Below are 24,548 nucleotides of genomic sequence, written 5' to 3' on the forward strand. Positions count from 1 at the left end.
TCCAGCTTGAGTGAGGGGCTGAGAATAAAGTTTGCCAGATTCCTCTAATTTATGATTTTTTAATATTTAAAAATTAATAACTAGAAAACACCTCGGTACAGTTTTTATTTATTTCGGTTCAAGTTATGTGAAACATGAAGTACAATAAGAAACAATTTAACTAATTTTACAATTAAATTTAAAGCCGAATACAGTTTATTCAGTCACTTTCAATCAGAGACATGAAGCAGCTTCTTATTTTCAAAGGTTTACTATAAGCAATTTTTTCCTAAAAAAAATTTTTAAATTAAAATTCAAAGGTCACCATGGCCCTGGTTTGGCCCCCACAGGCCCTGGTCTGGCCCCCACAGGCCCTGGTTTGGCCCCCACAGGCCCTGGTTTGGCCCCCACAGGCCCTAGTATGGGCATCTTTAGTCTAATATATCTCGGGTTTGAGAGAAGCTTTGGGCTGAATAACATCTAATGAAAATGTATGAGCAAATGTATGAGCAAATGTATGAGCAGCGATGATCAGATTCCAAGCACTTTATTTTTTTATTCTAAAAAACTCTAGATTATGTATTATTTTGTATTCATTTATTTTATGTTCTTATTCCATCTGCAATAAATTTGCATCGATTTCCGTTTTTTTTATTTTGTATTTTTTTATTTTTTTGTTTTAATAACGATGGTAATAAAACTAATATTTTAATGCATATTTTATATTAATGCATTGGGATGAGTTTTTATCATTTGACCCTAAAATTTAAAGATATTCGTTTATTAATATGCAAAATCTGATTAATGATATGCAAAAGAGATTTGAAAAAATAAATGTTGTACTTACTTGTGACCAATAGGTAGCGCTGTTTGTGGTTATTGTACAACAAAGATTGTTAGGAACAAGCATTTCAAAAGACATAGCAAAAATCCTTTATATTATACAGTGAAAAATAAAAAAGTAATATTTTTTATATAGTAATAAAAATGTAACTTGCTCAGCTGCAGTGGCGTCTGAGATGGAGCAGGGAGTGCAGGAGCTGTCTTATGATCTGCGCTCTCAGTGCGACGCCATTCGAGTGACCAAAACGGTGCGTCCGTACCGCGCGGTGATCTGCCCCGTCAACGAGAACAGAGCCGCCCTGGTGGTGAGCGATGGGCGCATCATGCTCTGGGAGCTCAAAGCTCACGTCGGGAAAGCATCCAACCCTGGGTACGTCAGATTACACCCTCATACACAAATAAGCATGATTAGATTTCTACCATGTATCTCTTCATGAACCCTGTGACTTTCATCATTCTTTCCGCATCTTTGTTTTGGACTTGCCTAATTACCGGCTTAAATCAGGCAGGGTCGCATTAGATAAAACTCACACACCATAACTGTCCCTCATATATCGTAGAGCCAGACTTCCTTGTGGGAAGGAGGATCAACGTTGGATCAGACTTGCAGTTGGTTAAGGACCATTTTCTAGATTAATCAGATTTTTTTCTGTGCAGGATGATTAAAATACTTTTTTTGAGCTTGCAACCTGCTTTTATTGTTCATCCTGATTACTGATGAGCAGTTGGGTAACATTTATTGCATAAATATGTGAACGGAAATAAATATGAACATATTCACTAATAAATATAATTTATAAAAGATAAATAATAAATATAATATAGCGTGCAGTGTGCAGCGATTCGCCTCTAGAGGCCGCTTTTGTAATGACGGTAGGAGCCGGAAAAACTATCTATGGATTTTTGTCAATAGCCAATAGTGCCAGCGATCAACTCTAACTTGTATTTGTCCTGCGGGCGTTGTTTAACCCCTGCGGTAGGAAAAACAGTATAATTTAACTAATCGGTCCAAAAAGTGTATCTGACTTTTTTTTTCTTTCTCTCTGTTTTTTTCTACCTCTTTCTTTGTTTGCTGTTTAAATACAGTTCAGGTTTGTCCCCGCTCTACTCCCCAGTTCATTTTTGTGGGACTCCGTTGGGTCAGAACCAGAAACGAATCCCAGACCTCTCCCTCAACACTATGATCGGTGAGTCTTTCCTGCTGCAGAACGACGCTACACTCATTGAAATGATTTGTACTAGAGCTGGAGAGATCTGAAAATAATAAGCACCACATTTATATATGAACATATTGTGATAATAGAAATAAAGGAGGAAAAAACCCCCGGTGAGCTTCACTGACATCCGATTATATTTATTCTGTTACCCAGGATTCATATAAACACTTGGTGAGAGAATTCACCCATACAGAAACGTCTAGACATCAAACACTGTTTTATGTTTCTGCAATTATATTCACTTCTTGAACAAGGATGGTTCTTCTTTATACTCTGGGTCAATAGTTTCCTCATGGAAAAGACCTGTTGGCAAATCAAGTAAAATAGACTTTAATATCCAGAAGCAATCCTTACTGTGATCCAGATATTGTAAAAAGAAATCACTCATTTACTGAATTTTACAAAACCTGGTCCACAGTGGGTCATAGTGAATCAGAGTGGGTCATATCATAGTGGATCACAGGAGATCCCAGTGGGTCATAGTGGATTGTAGTGGACCGCCGTGGATTACCGTGTCTCACTGAGGATCACAGTGGGTCATAGTGGGTCACAGGCTATCACAATGTGTCACAGGGGATCATAATTGGTCACTGTGGGTCAAAGTCGATCACAGTGGATCTAAACAGAAACACTCAATAGGATTGGAGCTTAATAGTGGGAGATCTTCCACTCCAACCCATGGAAAGCAGATCTTCATGGTGCACAGGTACATTGTCATCCTGCAATAAGTTTTTGTCTCCTAGTCCAAGTGAAGGGAAACTTGAATTCTACCATGTCCAGAGACACCTGATACAAATGTGTGCCTCCAATCGTGTGCTAATAGTCTGAGGATGGAATATGACTGGAAAAGTCAGGTGACCAGTCATGTTGTGTATGTAGTATGTGTGTGTGTGTGTGTGTGTGTGTAGGCACTGAATATAAAGGCTTACCTACATTACTACACTACACTATGAGAACGTAGACAAGATCAGACAGGATCACATATTAATTTTACTGATAATATTTGAGTTTCTTTATACTGAAACTTTGGCCTGAACCTGTTATAAGACACTTGAAAACCTTCTTAATGAAAAGCCCCCCAAAAAATCCTCCGTTTGTGGAATTTTTGCACCTAAATAGAAAACAACCAGGTTTCTTTTCCTCCTCACATTTCTTCTTTATCTCCAGCTCTTCACTGACTCCTGCATGGAATAACATTAAGCATCTTTCTGTACAGTATCTGCATCTCACCCTGTCTAGCTGCTCTCTCTCTCTCTCTCTCTCTCTCTCTCTCTCTCTCTCTCTCTCTCTCTCTCTGTCTGCCTCTCTCTCTCTCTCTCTCTACCATGGTCTTGCTCTCTCCAAATCTTTTTGTTCCAGTCGGTGGCCCAACACTGATAACCTTCTCAAAGATGGAGGGCTCTTTTATCTTCTTTATCTTTTTTTCAGCTTTGTTACAGAACTGATACTTCCTGCTATTTGCCCTAAGGTTATACTAGCTGTGTGTGTGTGTGTGTGTGTGTGTGTGTGTGTGTGTGTGTGTGTGTGTGTGTGTGTGTGTGTGCACATTGGTGATCATTATCACATTTATAATCTTTTATCTTTCGTTGTTTATTCCGCTCTCAGACTTACAGTGTAAAATCCCATTAGCAGGATCCGGAATTTTTGCTGTCTGTAGCATTTTTTTTTTTAATTAAGTTACTATCATTATTTATATTCTTCTTTTTTTTACTATGCAGTTTGATATCTAAGTCCATAAACCCCAACTTTTTTAATCTTGCATCAAATCTAATGCCATGCCTGATCCAACACAGCGTCTAATCTTACACAGAGTCTGACCTAACATCACTACATTTGACACAGGTTCCAATCTGATCTATCCCAGTCTCTGATCTAAGAATATAATGGTGTTAGATCAGACATTACGTTAGATCTGACACACGGCGAAGTCAGATAAGAACTTCTGTAATGAGGAAGTGTTTGATCAGACACAATGTAAGGTAGCGTGAGATCAGTCATGGTGTAGACGAGATCACAACCTCCTATATGTGGTGCACTCCTAGATTGGAATCCATGCAGAACATGGTGTTTGACCAGACCCAGTCTTTAGATTAGACACAATGTTTTTAGATTGGACTGGGGAGTTAGATCAGATCAAAGCTTTGTCACGTGGAGCGGTGCAGGATCAGCTGTTGTGTTAAATCAGACGTATTGAATCCTGTGATGATCCTATGTTAGATCTGACGGTGGAATAGATCAGATTAAAACCTCTGCCAAATAATGTGGTGTTAGATCAGAAAATAAAGGTTTAGATCAGATCAGAACTGTTCTGATGAAGTGTTGGAACAGATGCAGTGTAGTTGGAGGTGGTGTTTGAATAGTCAGAGTGTTGGGTCTGATCAGAGGTGGAGTGGTGTAGGATTGGACGCACTGTTGATCAGACACTATCTAATGTGTGTTTTCCTGAGACGTCTTGCCTCAGACTGGTTGCTTGTTAATAGGTTGTAGTAATGAAAGTAATTTTTCCACCATATAAAAGTTTTTTTTATTTTATGTCTCTCTTTATCTCTTTTTACCTGGTGCTCTTACACAAGGAGCTTTTAGTGTATGAAATGCCTTTACTACGTCTCATCTCCTTTTCCCCCTCAGGTCCCACTCTGATCTCGGGTGTTGATCCCCCATATCCACAGTGGGGCAGCAGGAGGTGCAGCTGAAGTTCCTACTGACAGGGTTGTTGTCTGGTTTGCCTCTGCCTCCCTTCTCGCTGCGCATGTGTCCTCCGTTAACCACTAAAAATATTCAACATTACCAGCCGCTGCTGGCTGTGGGTGAGTATTAAACACTGCAGCAGATCACATCAGAAATCGTGTATGTAAAAAAATTAGTTCTAGTGTTGCTGCCAATCCTTCCAAATCCCTCCTTTTCTGCTTTCATTACTTCAGTTCCTTCTGAATTCTGAATTTAGTGGTGGTTTATGGAGGGTTATTAGACAGCCAGGCAGACCTACTGACTGATTGACTGATTAATTGATTGATTGATTGATTGATTGATTGGTTGGTTGGTTGGTTGGTTGGTTGATTGGTTGGTTGATTGGTATGTATAAAGACGGATCTGTACAAATGACTTATACTTATCTACTTAATACAACTAAGCAGTTGAGGGTTAAGGGCCTTGCTCAACATGTCATTGAAAGGAAGAAGAAAACTGAAATGACATATTTTAATTAAAGCACAAATACACAGGCACAAAAACACACAAAAAAAGTCCTTAGAAAACCGTATCATGACCGAATTTATCACGGTACAGATGATGAATCATTTAATCGTCCAGCTCTACACAAGTAACAACGTCTAGTGACTTTTTATGGTAGAACAACAAGCGATGAAAATTTCTCTATTTGTACACAAATTTGTCCTTTATGTTAGCAGTGGCGTGTTCACGCAGCGGAAAGCCGAACGCCATTAAACTGATAGAAATGAGAGCGGGAGGAATAAACGAGACCATCTCTAACGCGCCCCTAATGACCATGTGGGACCGGAGAGCGTATGTTAGGGGGTTGAATCATCAGACAGCACTCCCAACATGTTCATACTGCTTGATGGATAAACCATAGGATAACAAGCAGCTCTTATAGTATTTCTCTGGTCTCACAGAGTGATGGAACAAACGACACGAATCATCTGTTCATTTTCATCTCAGGGTCTAAGAAACTAAAGCATCGTCATGGAGGAGGGAAAAATATCCAGTGTTCTGTTAATCTGTCTGCCACACACACACACACACACACACACACACACACACATCCCTGTGACCACAATCTGTAAAATAATTGAGGATGTGCTTGGATATTAAAAAAAGATTCAAACGTTCCCTTTATATAACATTTAGAACAGGAAGGATTTCGTTATGAGCAGCTGATTACTGTATTTCTGGGTGAGGGTGTGCTGAGGAATGACATGGAGATGTGTAAGATCATATAACAGGCCGAGTGTAGTTTTGGTGTAATTTGGTTGCAGTGTTTCATAAAGTTTATTTTCTAGAGAGTTACAGTACAGAAACTAATTCTCAGTTGAGAACATGTTTTAGAACAGTAGGAAAACACTTTCTACATATTACACTAACAAACAGTTGCACAAGTTCTCTAGAGTTTGGTGTGCACACCAAACTCTAGAGAACTTGTGCAGTTGTTTGTCCAATTGTTTGTTTAGACAGACAGACAGACAGACAGACAGACAGACAGACAGACAGACAGACAGATGAATAGACAGACAGACAGACAGACAGACAGACAGACAGACAGACAGACAGACAGACAGACAGAAAGAAAGACTGATATACAACCAGACTGAAAGATGGACAGACAGACAACAGACAGACAGACATACAGACAGACAGATTGATTGTATGACTGATTGATAGACAGAAGGATTGACAGATCATTTGACAGGCAGACAGACAGATAAAATAATAAAATAAGAAATATAAACTGTCAATTACAGTAATATTGCACTTGTTATACTGTATACACACACACACACACACACACACACACACACACTCACACACTGTGCATTATTTCAGTAAAACAGCACAGTTTTGAAAGTAGCTTCTGTCTATAACATAAACAACATGTTCATATTAATGCACTCGTTTCACTACATTATAGTTAAACAGCAGGTAAAGAAAAAAAAAAAAAAGAGATTTTTATGTTAATAATCAGGGTAAAACATTCCGAATTGCCTCAGATAGCAGTTAAAAACCCCACAACAATGTAAAATCTCTTTAGAAACTTGAACATGATAATTATAAAAATAATATTCAGCACATCTACTGCACCTGATCATTAACTGCTGAGTGGAACAAGGCGCTTGAATAAAATCAGAATTACAGAATCAGTGTACTGCATGTTGCATCTTAATCTGGAAAATAAAAGCCGTGCTGGATATCAAAGTATGTAATAAAATATGTTTGTGGCAATGAGGTTCCTCTGTTGTTTTATAGAGACAATTAAGAGAGAGACAGAGAGTGAGAGAGAGAGAGAGAGAGAGAGAGAGAGAGAGAGAGAGAGAGAGTGTGAAAGTGAGAGAGAGAGTCCACAGTGTTGCATCCATCAGATCTTCTATTCATTAACTTCAAAAGACATTGGAGAAAAATTCCAACTGCAAGATGAAGAAGGACACATTTACAGAAGTTTATTTGGGGGGAATGGTGACAAAAAAAGATGCTGTAATGGTTTTCTTGACATCTTTTCCAAGTGACTGAGCTCGCATTGTGCACATAAAGCACTCGAATCATTTTCCTCCTTCTACAGTCAATTTCCACTCAGATCTCCTGTCGGATCAGCTCTGCTCATCCCCCGTTAAAGCTGCGCAGGCTTCGTGCAGCACCATGACGACGTTCACCTCCAGATTTCACGTCTGGGAGAATTAAAATTCTGGCTGATTATCATGTAGAGATTAGTGTGTTTTATTTTTGAGGAGTATTTGATTACAAGCTCGTAGTCGGAGACATGAATGCAGAGAGATGCCGTGGCTCTAGAAAATTACGTTTTCACTCAAACGAACAATATGATCGATCGATTTTTGTTATTGTGTGGTTTGTGTTTAAATTTACAGCATGTAGCAGATGTTCTTATCCAGAGCGACTTGCATTTATCTTATTCATACAACTAATCAGCTATTAGGGGCCTTGCTCAGGGGCCCAGGTGTGGCAGCTTGGTATGGCTGGGATTTGAACTCAAGACCTGTGGAGTCAAAGTCCAATGCCTTAACCACCAAACCACCACCTCCATCACATTCACATTTCCTCAAGCCTCATCCAGAGCAACTTACAGTTATCTTCTTTATACAACTAACCAGTTAAGGGTTCAGAGCCCTACTCAATGTTTAAACTTCTGATTGGAGTTCAAATCCCAGCACCACCAAGCTGTCACTGATGGGCCCTTGAGCGAGGACCTTTACCTGGTCTGTTGTATAAATGAGATAACTGTAGGTTGACCTTGATAAGGCCGTCTGCCAAATGCCGTTATTGTGAACTGATGTGAATGTTTTGATAAGGAAGTGCTGGCTGGTGGTCAGGAGATAGCAACTGAGGCAATTTCGGGGAAAAAACATGATTACGTGAAGACTCGAAGTATTCGCTTCATCACAGCCGTAGTGCTTTCGATTAAACGACTTGTTTGTTAGGAGACAGAACCAACGATATACTGCACCTTCAAACATACGACAAAGAGTTTGAACGAAATTATGATAGTATACATGAACTTTTTCTTGCATTTCGAGAGCCTTTATGATCTCGAGTGATGCAGCTGAGGATGAGAAACTTTCATACCCAGAAAGTACGGTTCAGGCTTATGGGGCACCTTATCATGAAGTTTCATTTCATTGCTCCATGTTTTACTTGATGACGGAATCTATGCGAATCAGTGCGAATCAATACGAGTCAGTGCGAATCAATACGAATCAATACGAATCAATACGAATCAGTGTGAATCAGTGTGAATCAATGTGAATCAGTGTGAATCAGTGCGAATCAGTGCGAATAAATATGAATCAGTGCGAATCAATACGAATCAGTGTGAATCAATGCGAATCAATACGAATCAGTGTGAATCAATGCGAATCATTGCTAATCAATGCGAATCCATACGAATCAGTGCGAATCAATGTGAATCAATACGAATCAGTGTAAATCAATGCGAATCAGTGTGAATCAATACGAATCAGTGTGAATCAATGCGAATCAATACGAATCAATACGAATCAGTGGATCTCTGTTGAAGAACATACCGTTATCAGAACGCATGTTTCTTGTGTAGACCACTGCTGAACTACTTTTTCAGACTTATCTTTGCATGGTACATAGGAACCCAGAAATAAGTTGTCGTACAGAAAGTACAGAAATAAGAGATGATTTCCTGCAACACACTGTTCTGGAATTGCCTTTCTGTGTGGAGGTTGTGAGAACATGCCAGGAACCTGCACCTGAACAGTGCGGGTGGAGAAGCTGTAAAATAATCAGCTTGTCTTTGAAAGTGTATTAAAAGTCAGAGCATTAGCAGGATGTTGTGTATCTGAACTCCGTCAGTGTGCAGCTGCTCCACACGGTTCAGTGGTTTACTCTGGAAACTTGAGACCAATCGCACATTTCTGGATCAATTCATCCCGGGACGCATGCGATCGATATATATATATATATGTGTGTATTTATCTATCTGTTGTGGTTGTTTACCCAATTATAATCATTTTTTTTCTAATGAACATTTCTTACATTTTTTTATATCTGTGTGTATGAAGTGACTGTTGATTTTTTTGTCATGTAGATGTTTGATATTTAAAAGCCACTCCATGTTGCTCTGAAGGTCAGGACATTCAGATGATGACTATCGATTGAACCAGTGTGTGCTTGTGTATTCTGCAGGTTCGAGTAATGGCTCGGTGCTGGTGTATAACCTGACGAGTGGTCTCCTGCACAAAGAGCTCAGCGTGCATTCATGTGAAGTCAGGTGAGTAGTGTTTCCTTCTCTTACTTTTCATCACGTGAGCATCAGTGTTGCATATAAAAATGTATGCATTTTATTTCTTTATTTTTTGTAATGTTTAGATTTTTTTTTAATAAAAGAAAGAGATTCTTTTAGCACCAGTCAGAGTTCAGTTGTGCCGTTATATCGACGGCGCCGGGTTTCTCAGTGCTCCCACATTTACTGACTTTTCAGTAATCATCACAGGGGGTGAGAGAAGAAAGACGATAATAATGACCATGTGCAACGCTAGGTTTGAAAGAGATCTGACGTGGTGCAGAAGCTGTCAGTGTTGAAAAGAAAAGCCCATAATTAAACCTGAGTGAAAGTCGAAAGAACATTGCATGGTCGGCCCGACTCTGTTTTTTTTTTTGTTCTCCTGAATTTGGTCCCCATCTGCCAGCTCTTCCTGATCAGACCATAAGCCAGGGTGAAGGCAAACACATACCTTCTCTGAGATACGGCCAGCTTTTAGCACCTTTTCAAACTTCTGCTCATGCAGCAGAACAGATTCTGAGAAAGTGCTATCTGCCGTCTTCTGCACAAGCGAGCTCACACGTGATTGGCCAGTGTTGCTGTGATTGACAGGCAAGAGATCCCGCCCATGCAGAGCGTACAACCAGGTTAGCTTGTTTTTGGTTCTGTCTGGATCAGAACCTGCTTTCTTCAGACAGTAAGGCATTTTTTCCTGTTGAGCAGAAGATTCATAAATTCACACAAATATGAGTCTACAGAGTTTTTTAATGTCCACAGGAAAATTTGCTCTTTTTGATTGTAGTTTTTTTTTAGAGAATGGTGTATGTTAGATATTTCATACAGTGAAGATTTTGATGGGTGCTGGTGATTCTGGTGTCCTCAGTGTGCCTGCATCTATAATTACATATAATACATGTAATCACATATTAATAATTACATATTACAGTGTGAAGCTTTGGAATGTGATAAAGTCACACACACCCACACACACACACCCCTTTTTTCTTTTTTTTTTACTAATATAGACTTGTTAATATTCCACCTTCACACCAGGTGGTTCCACCTTTCCATCAGCTCAGACAACCGCAGCCAATTACATGCAGAGTAAAGCGCTATCAGCCCTCTTCCACATACATGAGCTGACAATTGACTAGTGTCTCCGTGAATGAGAGGGAAGAGCTCATTTATATTCCCTCAGCTCTCTAAGCTCTGGCATCATCGGGGCTCGAACAAATCCTTCAAAGCGCTCCACTGTTTCTCTCTGTTTTTTATTCATCAATCAATCATTAGCACAGAAAATTTTTTTCCAACTTTACTAGCTTTCTGCCGCAATATAACCTCAGCCGAACAAAGCATTAGCATGGACAAGCTTAATCCTGGTCCGTGCTCATGTGCAGAGCCGCGGCGTATCGGCAGAGCCTCGGCCTCATTCATTCCCATTCTGTTAATGAGCGCGCCTACGATTTCGACCCTCATAATGAAGCCGGGAGATCGAATCAGTTAAGTCGTTAAGACACTGATTAGAAATAAACACCATCTATTCTCTCTGTGTCCCATTAGTGACGTCGTCCACGCAGCCGATTATTCAGCTCTGTACCTTCAACTGATGCTTAAAGTCCGGGAGAAGACAATTAAAAACTCTTACAGCTCAGAACATACAGATATTACAGCGTTCAGATTTACTAAATAGTAGCATAGTAAATTAATAAATCAATAAATAACTTCAGGAGCAAGTGCAAATTTTTTCCCTGTCATTATTCTGAATAATGCAAATGTTGTTCATGACAATTGGGCCTAAAAAATAGAGAGTCTTTTTAGATTTGTTTTATTAAAGAAATGCGTATGCAGCCTGTTGTTGTTTCTCTTATAATAATTTTTGCTTTAGCATTTCTCTTTACATGGGTTCTAATGGAAGATCTCCTGCTATTGAACACTTTTGGGATGAATGTGAACTCTGACTGCACCTCAGGAACCTCCTTAACCTTCTCACCTACATCACAACCTGACTTTATTAACACACTTGTAGCTGAATGAATCTTCACAACAACTTTTCCTAGAAGAATAGATGTTATTATGGGATATTTAAAAGGTCGTTAATCTGAGTTCCACAGCGGTGTGGATGAAGTGTGTATATGATTATCGCTGTACCAGGAGCAGGTTATTACAGTATTTTACCTCTGGATTTGTGTTTTACTTTTTGAAATCTTTATTTTGTGTAATATATGAAGTAAATAAATATAATCCTGTTGATGTGGTTAAACGCAGAACAGCGGCGCTCAGGCAAAGGCGTGTAATTAGTCTAATTGTTGTTTTGCTGATGCGGCGCTGAGTCCTGTTGTGCTCCTGAACTGAATATCGGGGGTAGTTCTGTATACACGTGTGCTTTTTTTGTTGTTGTTTTTTAACTGTGCTTCATTCTGCAGGTCGTATATATCAGTGTGTTATGTATTTGGCGGTTTTTACAGCACACACACTGGTTTTGTGACTTGGAATTAGACCTCAGTGCCAAATTCAATCAGAGTTTCTTTTTGAACTCGGTATCAGATCATTAATTCATGATGGAAATACTGTACATTGAAAGAGCGCAGGGTTGGTGTAATACACTGGTCATGATAGGACACCGGGGCCTTTTTAGCGCTGAGGAATTACGCTTTAAAGATACGATTGAAATTGATATATGAGGTTTTAACCTATTCAGATTGAAATTCAGCTTTGAGGCTGCCTTTGCATTTAGGTTTGTAGTGCGTACAAAACTTTCAAGCCGAGACTAGAGGTCGACCGATTCATCTGTTTTGCCAATTAATCGGCACCGATATTTAATTCCTGGATCGGTTATCGGTAAAAACCCATACCGGTAGTTTTTCTGGGTTGCGTCCGTTGCTCGAGCTGCTGAGAATGACCGCTGTTGTTACGAGAGCGGCCTCTAGAGGCGAATCACTGATGCCACGTGCTGTTTGTTTTTACGTCAGACCTCGCGCTGCACGGAGAGTGCTATATTATATTTATTAATTCAAATTAATATATTCATATTTAATTTAGCACATTTTCATGATTCAGTACAGTTTATTTATTTTACTTTTTATTAAATTTTAAATTCGTTTTTTTCAATCCACAATCTATTTTTAAAACTTTAAGTTAATTAATCAGTTTATGGCAACTGCGATACAACCTAGCTATCAGTGCCTCTAGTCGAGTGAAGTTCAGCGCATCTTTGTGATGTTTTTTTATTTTTACCCAATTCGATTTTCCAAAATTGCATATTTTCCCCATTTCTGCCCAGTTTGTCAAATCTTCACCAAATGTTATCCTTAGAATAATCCTCATAAAAATCCGTCTCATTATCAGCATTTTCAGCTCACAAGTTTGGATCTTACATTATATAAAGTGGTGTAGTTCGTCTTTGGAATCATGATTCCAACAGAAACTTCTTGGAATGATCTCCAAGAAGATTTTGATTAAATTCTATATCCGCTTTTCATTTACAGCCAAGCAGGGAAGAATTGATGCTCCCAAAATAATCTTATCTTAAGGATATTGTTGGTTCTGGAAGTCCATATTTGCATCAACTTTCAATGCAGAGATCTTCCTGTCGGTGTGGGAACAGTGTGTCTCCGAGCGATAAAGGAAAAAGCAGGAGTGTGTGGGAGTGTTTTGAGGCTCTGTAGGCTTCTATAATGTTCAATAGCATGATTTGAGTTTTGTGTGACTAGTAGCAAGAACGACACACAGCGGCCAATGGGAGTCATGAAAGGAGACAACGTTCATCTCCTGTCCTGCGCAGCAGATCCCTGAAACCGGTTTATTGACACCAGGCGCGTCTGGACCTTATTTTATATATGACTCTCGTTTTTATTAAAAGTGATTGGAAAAATAACATTATTATAATAAATTGCACTTTTAATGCTTGGTTGCAAATCCACTTAATTTCGGGCTTCATTGTATTGCATATGACTTGTTTATTATGTCTCACAATATATAAATGACTTTATTACTTTAACTGTCCCTCCATATCCGAGGCACAAACACTTGCTCTGGTTACAGATGTTTTTGTTGCTTTGGCAAACATGTTTTTTTTTTTTTTAAGTTGACTAGTTTCCAGCTCTGATGTTTCACATGCATGTTTAGCTCCTTTCACTCTTCCCATTGTTTTCCACTGGACTTTTAGAAGTGTAGTTTGATCATTTGCTCTGATATCAAGCAAAGAGGCCTGGCACGTCATCAGCGTTCAAGTTCTTCTCAAAGGTGTTCGTTGGGGTTGAGGAAGTCATGACTCGAGTTCTTCCATTCCAGCGTTGGCGAAACACGTCTTCATGGTGCTCACTTTGTGCACAGGAGCACTGTGATGGTGGAATATGCTTTTTATTTCCAGTTGAAGGACACATGTAAAGCAATCTATATGTCCCAGGAGGTGGTATCTCAGAGTTTAAGATGTTGGACTTCTGATCAGAAGATTGTGAGATTGTGAGGACCCCAATCTTCAACTGCTCAACTATAGTATAAATGAGATCACTCTGGATAATAAGAGTGTCTGCAAAATGTTATGAATTTAAATGTGTGTATATATATATATATATATATATATATATATATATATATATTTTTAATGGTCATGTGTCCACATACCTTTAGTCATATTGGGTATTTTTATAAAAATGAGTTCACACACCCAAAACCAAAGCAGAACTCAAAATCTTTTCTGCCTTTTAATTTCTTTTTTTCCTCGTAGTAAATTCCGTGAGGATTCAGCGAACACTTGGTCTACACTCACTCATAGTGATAGCAGTAGTAATACGAGCAATCGTGCAATTCAGATGAGTTTCATCAGCAGAGCTTTTAACTTATTTATCTGGCACAGAAACTGTTTCAGATACAGAAGAGACTCAGTGGCTGGCTGGAAAGCTGCCCTGCCTGTAGGGAAAGCCTTTCTCTTAGTTGGAGCTCTGTGTTCTCCAGCTGCCTGAGCTGAGCTGAGCTGAACTGTCTTCCTGTTCTTCCCACAAGACCGGGTCTATACTGCTACTGATTCCGGCCTCAGGGTGATGAGCAATATGTAGATTAAGATTTGATGAGTTTCATGCAGATCTGTTCTCATGCCGTATAAACAGAGAAATGTCTGGCTCTGGTGAATTCCAAATACCAAGCATGATGACTCATTCAGTTTATTTCAATTCAATTCATTTCAACTCAATTCAGTGCAATTCAATTCCATTCCATTTTATTTGTAGAGCGATTTTATTTTAACAGTGAACGTTGTCTCAAAACAGCAGCTTTACAGAGATTGGGTTCTAAACTTGGAGTGTATACGTTTATTGCCCATAAGTTTGTTCTTTATAAATGTATGAGCCAGTGGCGTCTGTGGTGACGGAAAAACTCCCTGAGATTTCATGAGGAAGAAACCTTGAGACTCTAAAGGAAAATAGAGACACCGAATGTCCATTCATTACTGTTCCATCCTTGTTGAGGTCTTCTGTTCAGTGATGGACGCTTACATGCAGAACTGTTCATGCAAACTGTGGTCCTGAATCATTGTTGCAGACTGTAGAATTTTTTTTCCAGTGCAAATTCATCCTCGTCGTCTGTGAGTTGCTTAGTAAATCTATGGAGCTTTGGGCTGTTGATGGAACCATCTTCACACTGAGTGGCCTCTAATTAAGGAGAACTCTATCTAGGAGTAGGTGTCAGAATGGATCAGAATTCGTTCTGTGAGAAGATGTTTTGGCATTCACAAAATCTACAGTCTGATATTAAAGGCTTCTCGGGATTATCTGATCATTTATTAAAAAAAAAAAAAAAAAAGAAAAGAAAAAATAGTCCATGCAAGAACAATCTCATTTAGAGCAAAATGCTGTAAGTCTGTTTACCTGCAGGTTGTATTGGAGGTTTGGAACCCTGGAGAACCCAGTAGAAACACTTGCGGAAACTCTGCACAAAAGTATCCTGAGCTCAGCGAACCAAAAGCTAAAAGTTGTAATGAAATCATTATTTTTCGATTTTTCGCACTTTGCTGACCTGCTGGTAGGAGACCTGTAATTATTTCAATAGTCTTCTAACTTTAATAAGAAATTGTGTGAGAGAGCGAGAGAGAGCGAGAGAGAGAGAGAGAAAGAAACATTTGTCTCGTTTTTTATTCTTACTTTTCTATTTCACTTTAATCTCATTCTTGCTCTTATCTTTCAACTGTCTTTCTGGCTCTCATGCTCATCTCTCTCGTTCTCTCGCTCTCTCTCTCTCTCTCTCTCTCTCTCTCTCTCTCTCTCTCTCTCTGTCTATCTCTTTACACCTCCAAAACACACACATGGTGTGAAAGTTGCGTTTGGTTCTTTGCCCTCATTCCATGGAGAGCCTCATTTCCATATCATTTACATCTTTCAAAGAAAACTGGGCTAATTAATCATGTGGCCGTTTTGCATCTCGTTAGCGCTCGGCGCCGGAGCCCTGGCCTGTGCTGGCATGCCGCTCGTCTCTCCTCGCTCTGATCTCTATCCCTTTTCTCCCCTTATCCTCAGAGCTCATACTGAGCCACGTCTTCGTGGGAGTTTTTTTGTGTTTGTTTGTTTGTTGTTCCTGTAGTCAGCGCTGGTCTTCAAGCTGAACTCATTTGTAAAATTCAGTCAGTTAAAAACAAAAGGCCTGTAACTGTGACTCTGATGTCAAAGCAGCAGCAGATTGTGAGCGTAGACTTTATTGGGACAGTGGCCGACTTTAAGAAGTTGATACTGCAGGTTGGATTCCTGTAGAGCTGATATCATTAAGCAGGGTTGCCAGGTTTCAGCCATGTTTTCGCTCATAAAAACTTCTCCAAAAGCCTGAAGGATTCAGGACAACTTTTTACTTACCTTTTTAGTATATGAAGAACGGTGGTACACACACATTTCTGAAGGATTGCAGTAAAGCCACTTTTTCCCTCTAAGCTTTGTAATGCATCTAAAAAGAGACTGTACATCAAAAACACACTGTCTGCACTTTCCGCCTCTGTTTGTAGAAATGCATCACTTTTATTCCTGAAAATAAAGATCTCAGTGACAGCTGAGTATCTCTGAAAACCCAGTCATTAATTTATCCTCTTTGCTTTCTTTACTTCTTCCAGTGAATATTTTTTATTATTTTACTTATTTCATTCCTTTGCATTTATTTGACTGTATTTTACTTTTCATTTTCGTTTGGCATGAAAGTAATTCAGTGGAGTAAATTAATTGAAATAATTTGTTAGTTTATTAATATTAACATCTGTTCAACAGCTGTCATACTATATGGATAAAAGTATTGGGACACCTGACTTTTCCAGCCAGTTGTGGTTCTTTCCTAAACTGTTACTACAAAGTTGAAGGCAAACAATTAAATCAGACGTCTTTGGATGATTATTATTAATCTCTCTCTCTCTCTCTCTCTCTCTCTCTCTCTCTCTCTCTCTCTCTCCTGTTATAGAGGGATCGAGTGGGTTAGTCTGACCAGCTTCCTGTCCTTTGCCACCTCTGCAATCAATAACATGGGACTTGTGAGGAATGAACTTCAGCATGTGGACTTACGCACAGGTGAAAACCCCCAGATCCATACAACTGATAGTAAAAGTGCCATTCTGACATGAGAGATGTTTATTTAGCATAAGTAGGTTTTTAAAAAGATTTGATTTTCTTCCAGACTTAGTTTTATAAGCAGGACTCATTTAATGTTTACAGAAAATGGTTTAAACTACTTTATTAAGACTGAGTAGGATTTATTAATCTGGGGTGAATTACAGCGAGAGACCCTGCCTGTGAAATCTAGTTGCGGTTTTAATTAGCATAAAGTAACTATTATTAAATAAAAATAACATTACGTTGTATAAATTTACTTCTTTTAGTAGATCATTTTCCCCGAATACCTTAAGATTTTCGCTGGTGTCAGAAATTTCACTGAAGTAATGTTATCATTAGTTGAGTAGAAATTCGTATCATTTACTAGCATACAAAAGTGGCGATGTTATTAGCTCCCCGGATGTGTCCGACTTCAGAGACGTCTTTTTATCATTTCTACATGTCTGCATGGGTCATTGGTCTTCAGTTACAGACGTCAAAAATGATTATTGATGAACTTGGAATTTTTAAGCTGCTTGTTTTAAAGCACAGAATCACAGGGTTTTGTGTGGTGCTAGAAGTCCTCCAAACGTAGATGTGCACGTCAAACTAAAAGTGTCTCATTCAGATACCACTTACATAAAAAATGTACAGGAGACGAGCTCCTGTAGCTCAAACTGCTGAAGAAGTTCATGCTGTTGCTTGAAGATTCACGACTGTTTTAGCAGCAAAAAGGAATCAACATTTTTCAACATCAACTTTTAAACCTCATAAAAAAAAAACCAGACAAATGCACATGATTGGCTCAGGTCACTCTGATCGACAAGTGCACGCCGTCTCCATCCGTCTGAGAGCATGACCATCTGCTTACTTTAAACGCCGGCTACGAGCTACTGTTCCAGTCCAGAACATTCTAGAAACTCCAGGCGCTGCATAACTGCAGTGTGAAGGTCTATAGCAGGCCTGTAAATACTGATTTGTTTACTTTCAGTTGCTCAACTAATCTGTGTCCATCCAGCAGGAAGCCATTTTAGCCTCATCCTGTTTCACTCAGTGGCGAAAGCGTGTTCTTTCAGCCAGCTTTAGAGAATAGATGGAAAAAGGCAAGAAAAGAGAAAGATGGAGTCATTAGTGAGATGTTTGAGAAGGCAATGGCCCACTGTGCTCGTTACTTCTACCCTTTTACCAGCCACATTTTGGAAATGGGGCAAAGGACATCACAATTTGAGACAGAATTATTGCTAACTAGCATTCTGTTTTGCTTTAATAGCGTTTTTTTCCCCCGAAGTTTTGAGGAAGCCTAATGACAACAGAACGCAGCCTTTTTGTTGTGCGTCGCTTTGCGGTTTGTAAGAAAACCTCCCGCTGGCTTGGGATCAACCCGAAAGAGATTTCCAGGTCATTGTCACGTGCCGCTGAGCTTGTTAATTCAGACAAACGGCACGTAATGTAGCGAAGCGTTCCAGTTAGCTGAATATCCAAGATAAGAAAATTCTGCGAGCTGAAAAGGTATTGAGATAAATCGTAGTCTAAATGTCTGAAATGGTTGATAATCGCACAAACACACAACTCTGAGAAAGGAATGAAAAACCCTTTTAAAACACCACAGAGTCTGGGAAGTTTAGAGGTTGTCAGTAAAATGCAGATTCTCAAGAGTGCATCTAAAAAGAAATACAAAATATATATTATATTATTTCTTTTTTTTTACTTTAAATTGCTCTATTTATTAAAAAAAACTTTTTTGCTCCCCAACCTTCGCCCACGTTCTCTCTGACCTTCTCTCAGATGTTTGTACAGAATGTGTTCTGATTATGTCTGAAAGCAGGTGCAGACACCTTGTCCCATCAGGTGGCTGTTGTGTCTGAGAGCAAAACTCTCCGGGTGTGTTATTGAGATTCTTGGCTGCCACTTTATTCAGTACTTTGGCAGCAATCGCACCTTCAAGTCCCGACAGTTTGATTTTTTCCCTTCTGTCTGTCATTGATCTTGTCTGAGACTAAAAAAAAGCATCCTCGTAGCATCACGCCTCCACCACCATGCTTCACTGTGAGGGTGGTATAACCAGATAATTAAAAGTTTTATATATACAAATACTTATATTAAAATATGACAACAGCACACTTGAATTTGAATGTCTTCTAGAAAGTTTATTATTTTATAATTAGACAGTAGAAGGTCTACATTTTGAAGATATACTAACTATTTAACTATCATTGGAGTAAGTTTAGTTTGAGAGCTACCAGATCACTGTTTATCCGAGGCGTGGAAACCGACCTGACCCTCATGAAGAAGAGCTCAACCTGCTGATGAAGTGCGTTGTGTCTAAATCTGACAAAACAATTGCATATACCTTAAAAAAAAAAAAGATGTGACATGAGAGAGTCAAACCAGTGTGTGTGTTTATCTTATTTCTGCATGTTGGTGTAAAATGAGAAGCGTTATTACGTAATTTACAGTTTAAAATAAATGAAACAGCACAAAGAAAGTGTGTTTTTGAGATTCCAGTTGACGTCTCTGGAGATTACGGAGGGAAAAAAAGCCAAACGAACATAGCTGCAGGTCAAACCCTTTCAGTATTTTCAGCCATGATTGGAGGTGAAGGACACCTTCAGTGTCCTCCTACAGATTTTCCTTCTAAACTTATACTTGCAAATGCAGTGTGTAGAGGAGTGATATCATGTGCTTCTTCCAGCCGAACACACACACAAACCGAGTCTCAGGGCATCCGAAGCGAATCGCTATCCGCCCTCTGCCCTCTGCGTGCGATTGTTGAGTGTCACTGTAATTAACCAGCAGGGTTTCTGCAGGGTCTTTTTAAAAGTTTTAATTTTAGGTCTTAAAAAAGTCGTACATTTGCTGCTTTAGGTTTGAAATCATTTTAAACAGGTCTCAATTTCATGATGTAACGCCGCCTCTGATGCTCATTAAAATGCACCATTTTAGAATGAGTTTTTTGTTTGTTTGTTTCCGTGGTTGTTGTAGTTATTTCATTCTTTCTTTTGTTGGTCCAAATATAATTCGCTGTATTACGACTACAAATGAGACCATCATGCAACAGCCAATCAGCTTTCTGTTAGTGGATTGTACAACAGAATACATTTTTCAGCGATGGAGAAATGTAAATTTTGCGACCCTTGGCTTGTTTAAGGCCAGTCGCTAACAACGTATTTGTGTGTTTTTGATGTTGTGATATTGGTCTTCAATTTCCTTCTTAATGGTCATAAAAGAGTGTTAAAAAGTCTTAAACTTGACTTGTTGAAACCTGCAGAAACCCTGGACAAGGGTGATTGACAAGTGTATGCCTTCTCCACCCCTCTGAGAGCGTTGCTAGTTCTGCTCGCTTGGACCACCAGCTAGAAAACTTCTGTTGCGCACTAATGGTCTCCTGGACACTGTTTTGTTGTGCCGCTCAGAACTGCAGTTTGTCTTGTGGCCATTCTTCTAGATTCAAGTCATAAACTTCCAAAGCATGAAGTGAGATATTGTCGTTGGAGCAGCACAGCGCTGAAAAATATACAACTGCAGCATTAAGTAGCAAAAAGTACAGCGTGTCCCATGGCACATTATAAAGTGCCCGAGGATGAAGTGATGGCAGGAGGAAGGTGGGTTGGTTTGCGACTGGTTTGATTGGTCCAGGTGGGAGTTGGGAAGCAGCAGTGTGTTGAGTAATCTGACCACTTCAGGAATAAAGTCTGGTGTGATGATGGTGATGGTGGTGGCATGGATGCTCCAGGACCTTGTCAGGAGAAGGCTGGGAGGAGACCATAAACCCTTCTCAGCTTTACTCACAGTTCTCACCCTCTGGTCTCAATGAATAATTAACACATGGTTTAACATAATCAGCACAGAAAGCCATTTTATATCTAAACCACTTTGTAATGAATGTAGATGTTCTAAAACCAGAGAATACTATTTATTAACTTATTATTATTAAACAAACATAAAACATCTACAGGTCACATTTTCTTTCTCCTCCAGTTATCTATAACCGAGACTTCGACCAGTCTTCTGTCAGGTCATTAAAAACCCGTAGAAATCGATTGGCCACAGCTGCAGACTCGTCCTTAATGATGATTAACTGGTGGATTGATAGACCTTATAAAACTAAGTTTAAGACTGGATGTTTTTTTGTTTTTTTTCTGGAAAAAATGTATTCGTTTTTGCTGTAGAGAAATGAGACGATAGATCTGAACTTCAGTATTCATTTCCTGATATTTAATTTTTTTAAATAATTTTTATTTAATTTTCATCTTTGTGTTAAACGACCTCATACACGGCTTCTTCTATGGCATGTCATACAAATATCAAAAACTGAAATAATTCATCCAGTTGGATTTCTGATCAAAAGTTCAGATCCCAGCACCACTTAGCTGCCATTCCTGGGCCCCTAAGCAAAGCCATTAACCTTCAGCTGCTCTGTAAACTTCTTTAGTTCCAACTTTGTACTGCAGCTTCTTTTATTATCTTTGTTTGTAGTATTGTTTGTTTTGAACTGAGGGTCTACTCCTCAGGTTCCTCTATTAGGAGCAGAAATGCTGCAAAATTGTGTTAAGATCTAGAAATTAACTTGAACAATCTAAAACTTTTCTATTTGTTCTCCCTGATAAAGTATTTTCTTGAGTTGGCAGTTTGGGGTCTTTATCTTGCCGTATGATGAAGTTCCTTTTGTTCCTGCTGCTATCACAAATTACTTCATTAAGGGTTAGTGAACCATTTCCACACAGAACCATGCAGGCCAAGCTAGCATTAATGTCACTGTGCCTGACTGATGAGGTTGTGTTTTGGATCATGAACATATCCTTTCCTTCTCCACACTTTGGACTTTCTTTACCTTGGACTTTGGACCTTTACTTCATATTGTTTTGTTGTTGTTGTTTTTTTGCTTTTTTTGTGAATTATGAGAAAAATCTGGCCATTTGATTCTTACTGCAATGAGTAATTTTCATCTTGTGGTATAGTCTCTATTTTTCTGCTCCTGAAGTGATATTTTTCCCTCTGCTCTGTGGAGGTCGTGGTGATTTTAGTCTGTTATCAACTGCTATTTTTTTTTTTGGCCAGTTTGTTACATGCCTGATTATTAGTACACCATTGGTTTCTTTCTTTTTCAGGATGTTCCTAATTGTTATATTGGCCGTGCCCATTGCTTATTCAGTGCTTCTAAAAGATTAAAATGATTTTTTTTTTTTTTAGGTTTTCATTTGGAATTATTATTTTGAACTACACATGCAGATTTTACAGGTGAAACCCAGGACATGTCAGGTGACCAAACGGTGATGTGTTTCTGTTGATTAATGCCAATAGTGGATTTTACCGATAGCGATATCTGGGTTGGATCGCACATGCCGATAACCGATTAATCAACCCATTCGTTTTTTTATATAAATACTGGTTAAAAAACAAACAAACATTCTCCATGTGAAATAGTACAGAACATTATTACAAAATTAAAAGCAGTACTGATAAATTAAATAAATATGAATATATTAATAAATATTAAGGAAAATAAGATGTGTTCAAACTACAACAAAAAGTAACACTTCAAATTATTAGAAACATCCAAAATGAATAAAAAAGATTTCAAATGAACAGCACGGGGCATCAGTGAGTCGCCTCTAGAGGCCGCTCTATATGTATAGCGCGACCCGGAAAAAGTATCTGTATAGATTTGGTATGGTATGGTATGATATGATATGATATATGATATGAAATGGTCCATCAATATGGTATGAAGTATCGGTGCTGCTATAATCTGCAAAACCAATTAATCGTTCCACCTCTTCGTATAAGGATTACCAGGAGATGAAATCTATGGTCTTCTGTTCATGTTTTGGTTCTCAAACCCAAATCAGACGTCGGCATATATAAAAAGGATCGGCCTCACCCTAATATAGAAATTTTTTTATCTCAATAAAACACTCAGGCTTCTCCAACTAATCCTGATAATTAACATATTGTAGTGCTGTTCCATGTGACTTAATCCACAGCAATCTTCATATTAAAAAAATCAATCAAACACGCTGTAGGCTGTTAGTCTTTTAACAGAAAAACTCACCGGGTGGGAAATAAACATCATGAATATGGAGCCACACATTAACAAAATCCCTCCTTAGTGACTTGAACATTAATATTTAGCATTAACACCGAGATTTATTTTATAACGAGTTTCATCGACATGATGATGTATTTTCACTTTGGGCAACAGTTTCCTACGTGACTCACAATGCTGCTCCATACCCGCTGATAGTGGGGCTGCTGGGACGTAGTGGGATGAAGGGTTGAAGCTCATGCTTTATCTCTGCCTGAAGAGAGGATTTAGCAGCATTTGAGTCATTTAGTCCGTACATCAACCTCCGAAGCTTCAGCTTTCATGCTAATAACGGCATCAATGCCATCTGCTGACTACCTGAGGCGAGTTTCTAGTGTAACTCTGTCCAACCACGACGTATGATTCCACAGCTTTCTCCTGTGCAGCGTTTGCTCCTATTTGATTTTTAGTTAGTATGAAATTGTGTGTCTGCTAAATGGAATGAACAAATGCAAGTCGTAAGGGTTGGAGTTCTAGAACAAGCTTCTTCTAAGATACTGATGGTGTACGAGTTGGGACTTTTGGATTTTAGTCTGAACTGCAGGAACCAGAACTCATTCTTTCAGTTCAGATGTGAGTCTAACTAGTTCAATGAAAAGGAAAAGGGGGCGGAGCTATGCTACAAAGAGAATGTAGCACGTTGGAGAGGTTTATATTTGTTCAGGAAACATAATCCTAATTAATTAGTATGTAATAATTGATGTTGACCTTCTGTAATAAACTTAATGACTGCAATCTCAGCATTTGATGAAACAGAATATAGCAGAAAACGTAATATCAGCTGTTTGAGGTGGACATAATTATGCTCCTGTGCACAAAGCCAGCTTCATGAAGATCTGCTACACATGGGAAAGTTGGAGTGAAAGATCTCCTGCAGTGTGAACGCTGACTGCACCCCAGACCTCCAGGATCAGAATAATCATTATGATAGAGTAATAATTATAATAGTTGTTTTAATACGTTATAGAGCTCAAAAATAAAAGACGACCTGAATCTTAAATCCTCTGTCTGTCTCTCTCTCTCTCTCTCTCTCTCTCTTTCCCTCTCTTTCCCTCTCTCTCCCTCTCTCTCTCTCTCTCTCTCTCTCTCTCTCTCTCTCTCTCTCTCTCTCTCTCTCTCTCTCTCTCTCTCTCTCAGGCAGGTGCTTTGCATTCCGGGGCGAGCGTGGCAATGATGAGCCAGCCATCGAAATGATTAAAGTGTCGCATCTAAAGTGAGCAGGACCCACAAACACACTTTTCTCATCTCTTCTCTCCTCCTTCTCCTCCTCAATCCCTCCTGGATGATTGGGAGATTTGGGTGCCGAAGGCTTCCTTCTCAGAGTTGGCTTGTGATTAATGTCTCTCATTTCACTCTTGACATACACACGGGAGTATTTCAGAAAGCAGGGCGCCCCA

At 39.1% G+C, this 24,548-nt stretch overlaps 1 protein-coding gene across 1 annotated transcript in view; it reads left to right on the plus strand.

Annotated features, from left to right (window-relative positions):
* Positions 1-24,548, plus strand: part of wdr11 (WD repeat domain 11) — a 63,663-nt gene that overhangs the window by 14,563 nt on the left and 24,552 nt on the right. The window contains 7 exon segments of the mRNA XM_046873015.1: positions 988-1,192; positions 1,909-2,009; positions 4,668-4,699; positions 4,702-4,846; positions 9,438-9,522; positions 16,939-17,045; positions 24,289-24,364. Of these exon segments, the coding sequence (XP_046728971.1) occupies positions 988-1,192; positions 1,909-2,009; positions 4,668-4,699; positions 4,702-4,846; positions 9,438-9,522; positions 16,939-17,045; positions 24,289-24,364 (751 nt within the window).

The sequence above is a fragment of the Silurus meridionalis genome, chromosome 2 (assembly GCF_014805685.1).
Source record: "Silurus meridionalis isolate SWU-2019-XX chromosome 2, ASM1480568v1, whole genome shotgun sequence".
NCBI lineage: Eukaryota > Metazoa > Chordata > Actinopteri > Siluriformes > Siluridae > Silurus > Silurus meridionalis.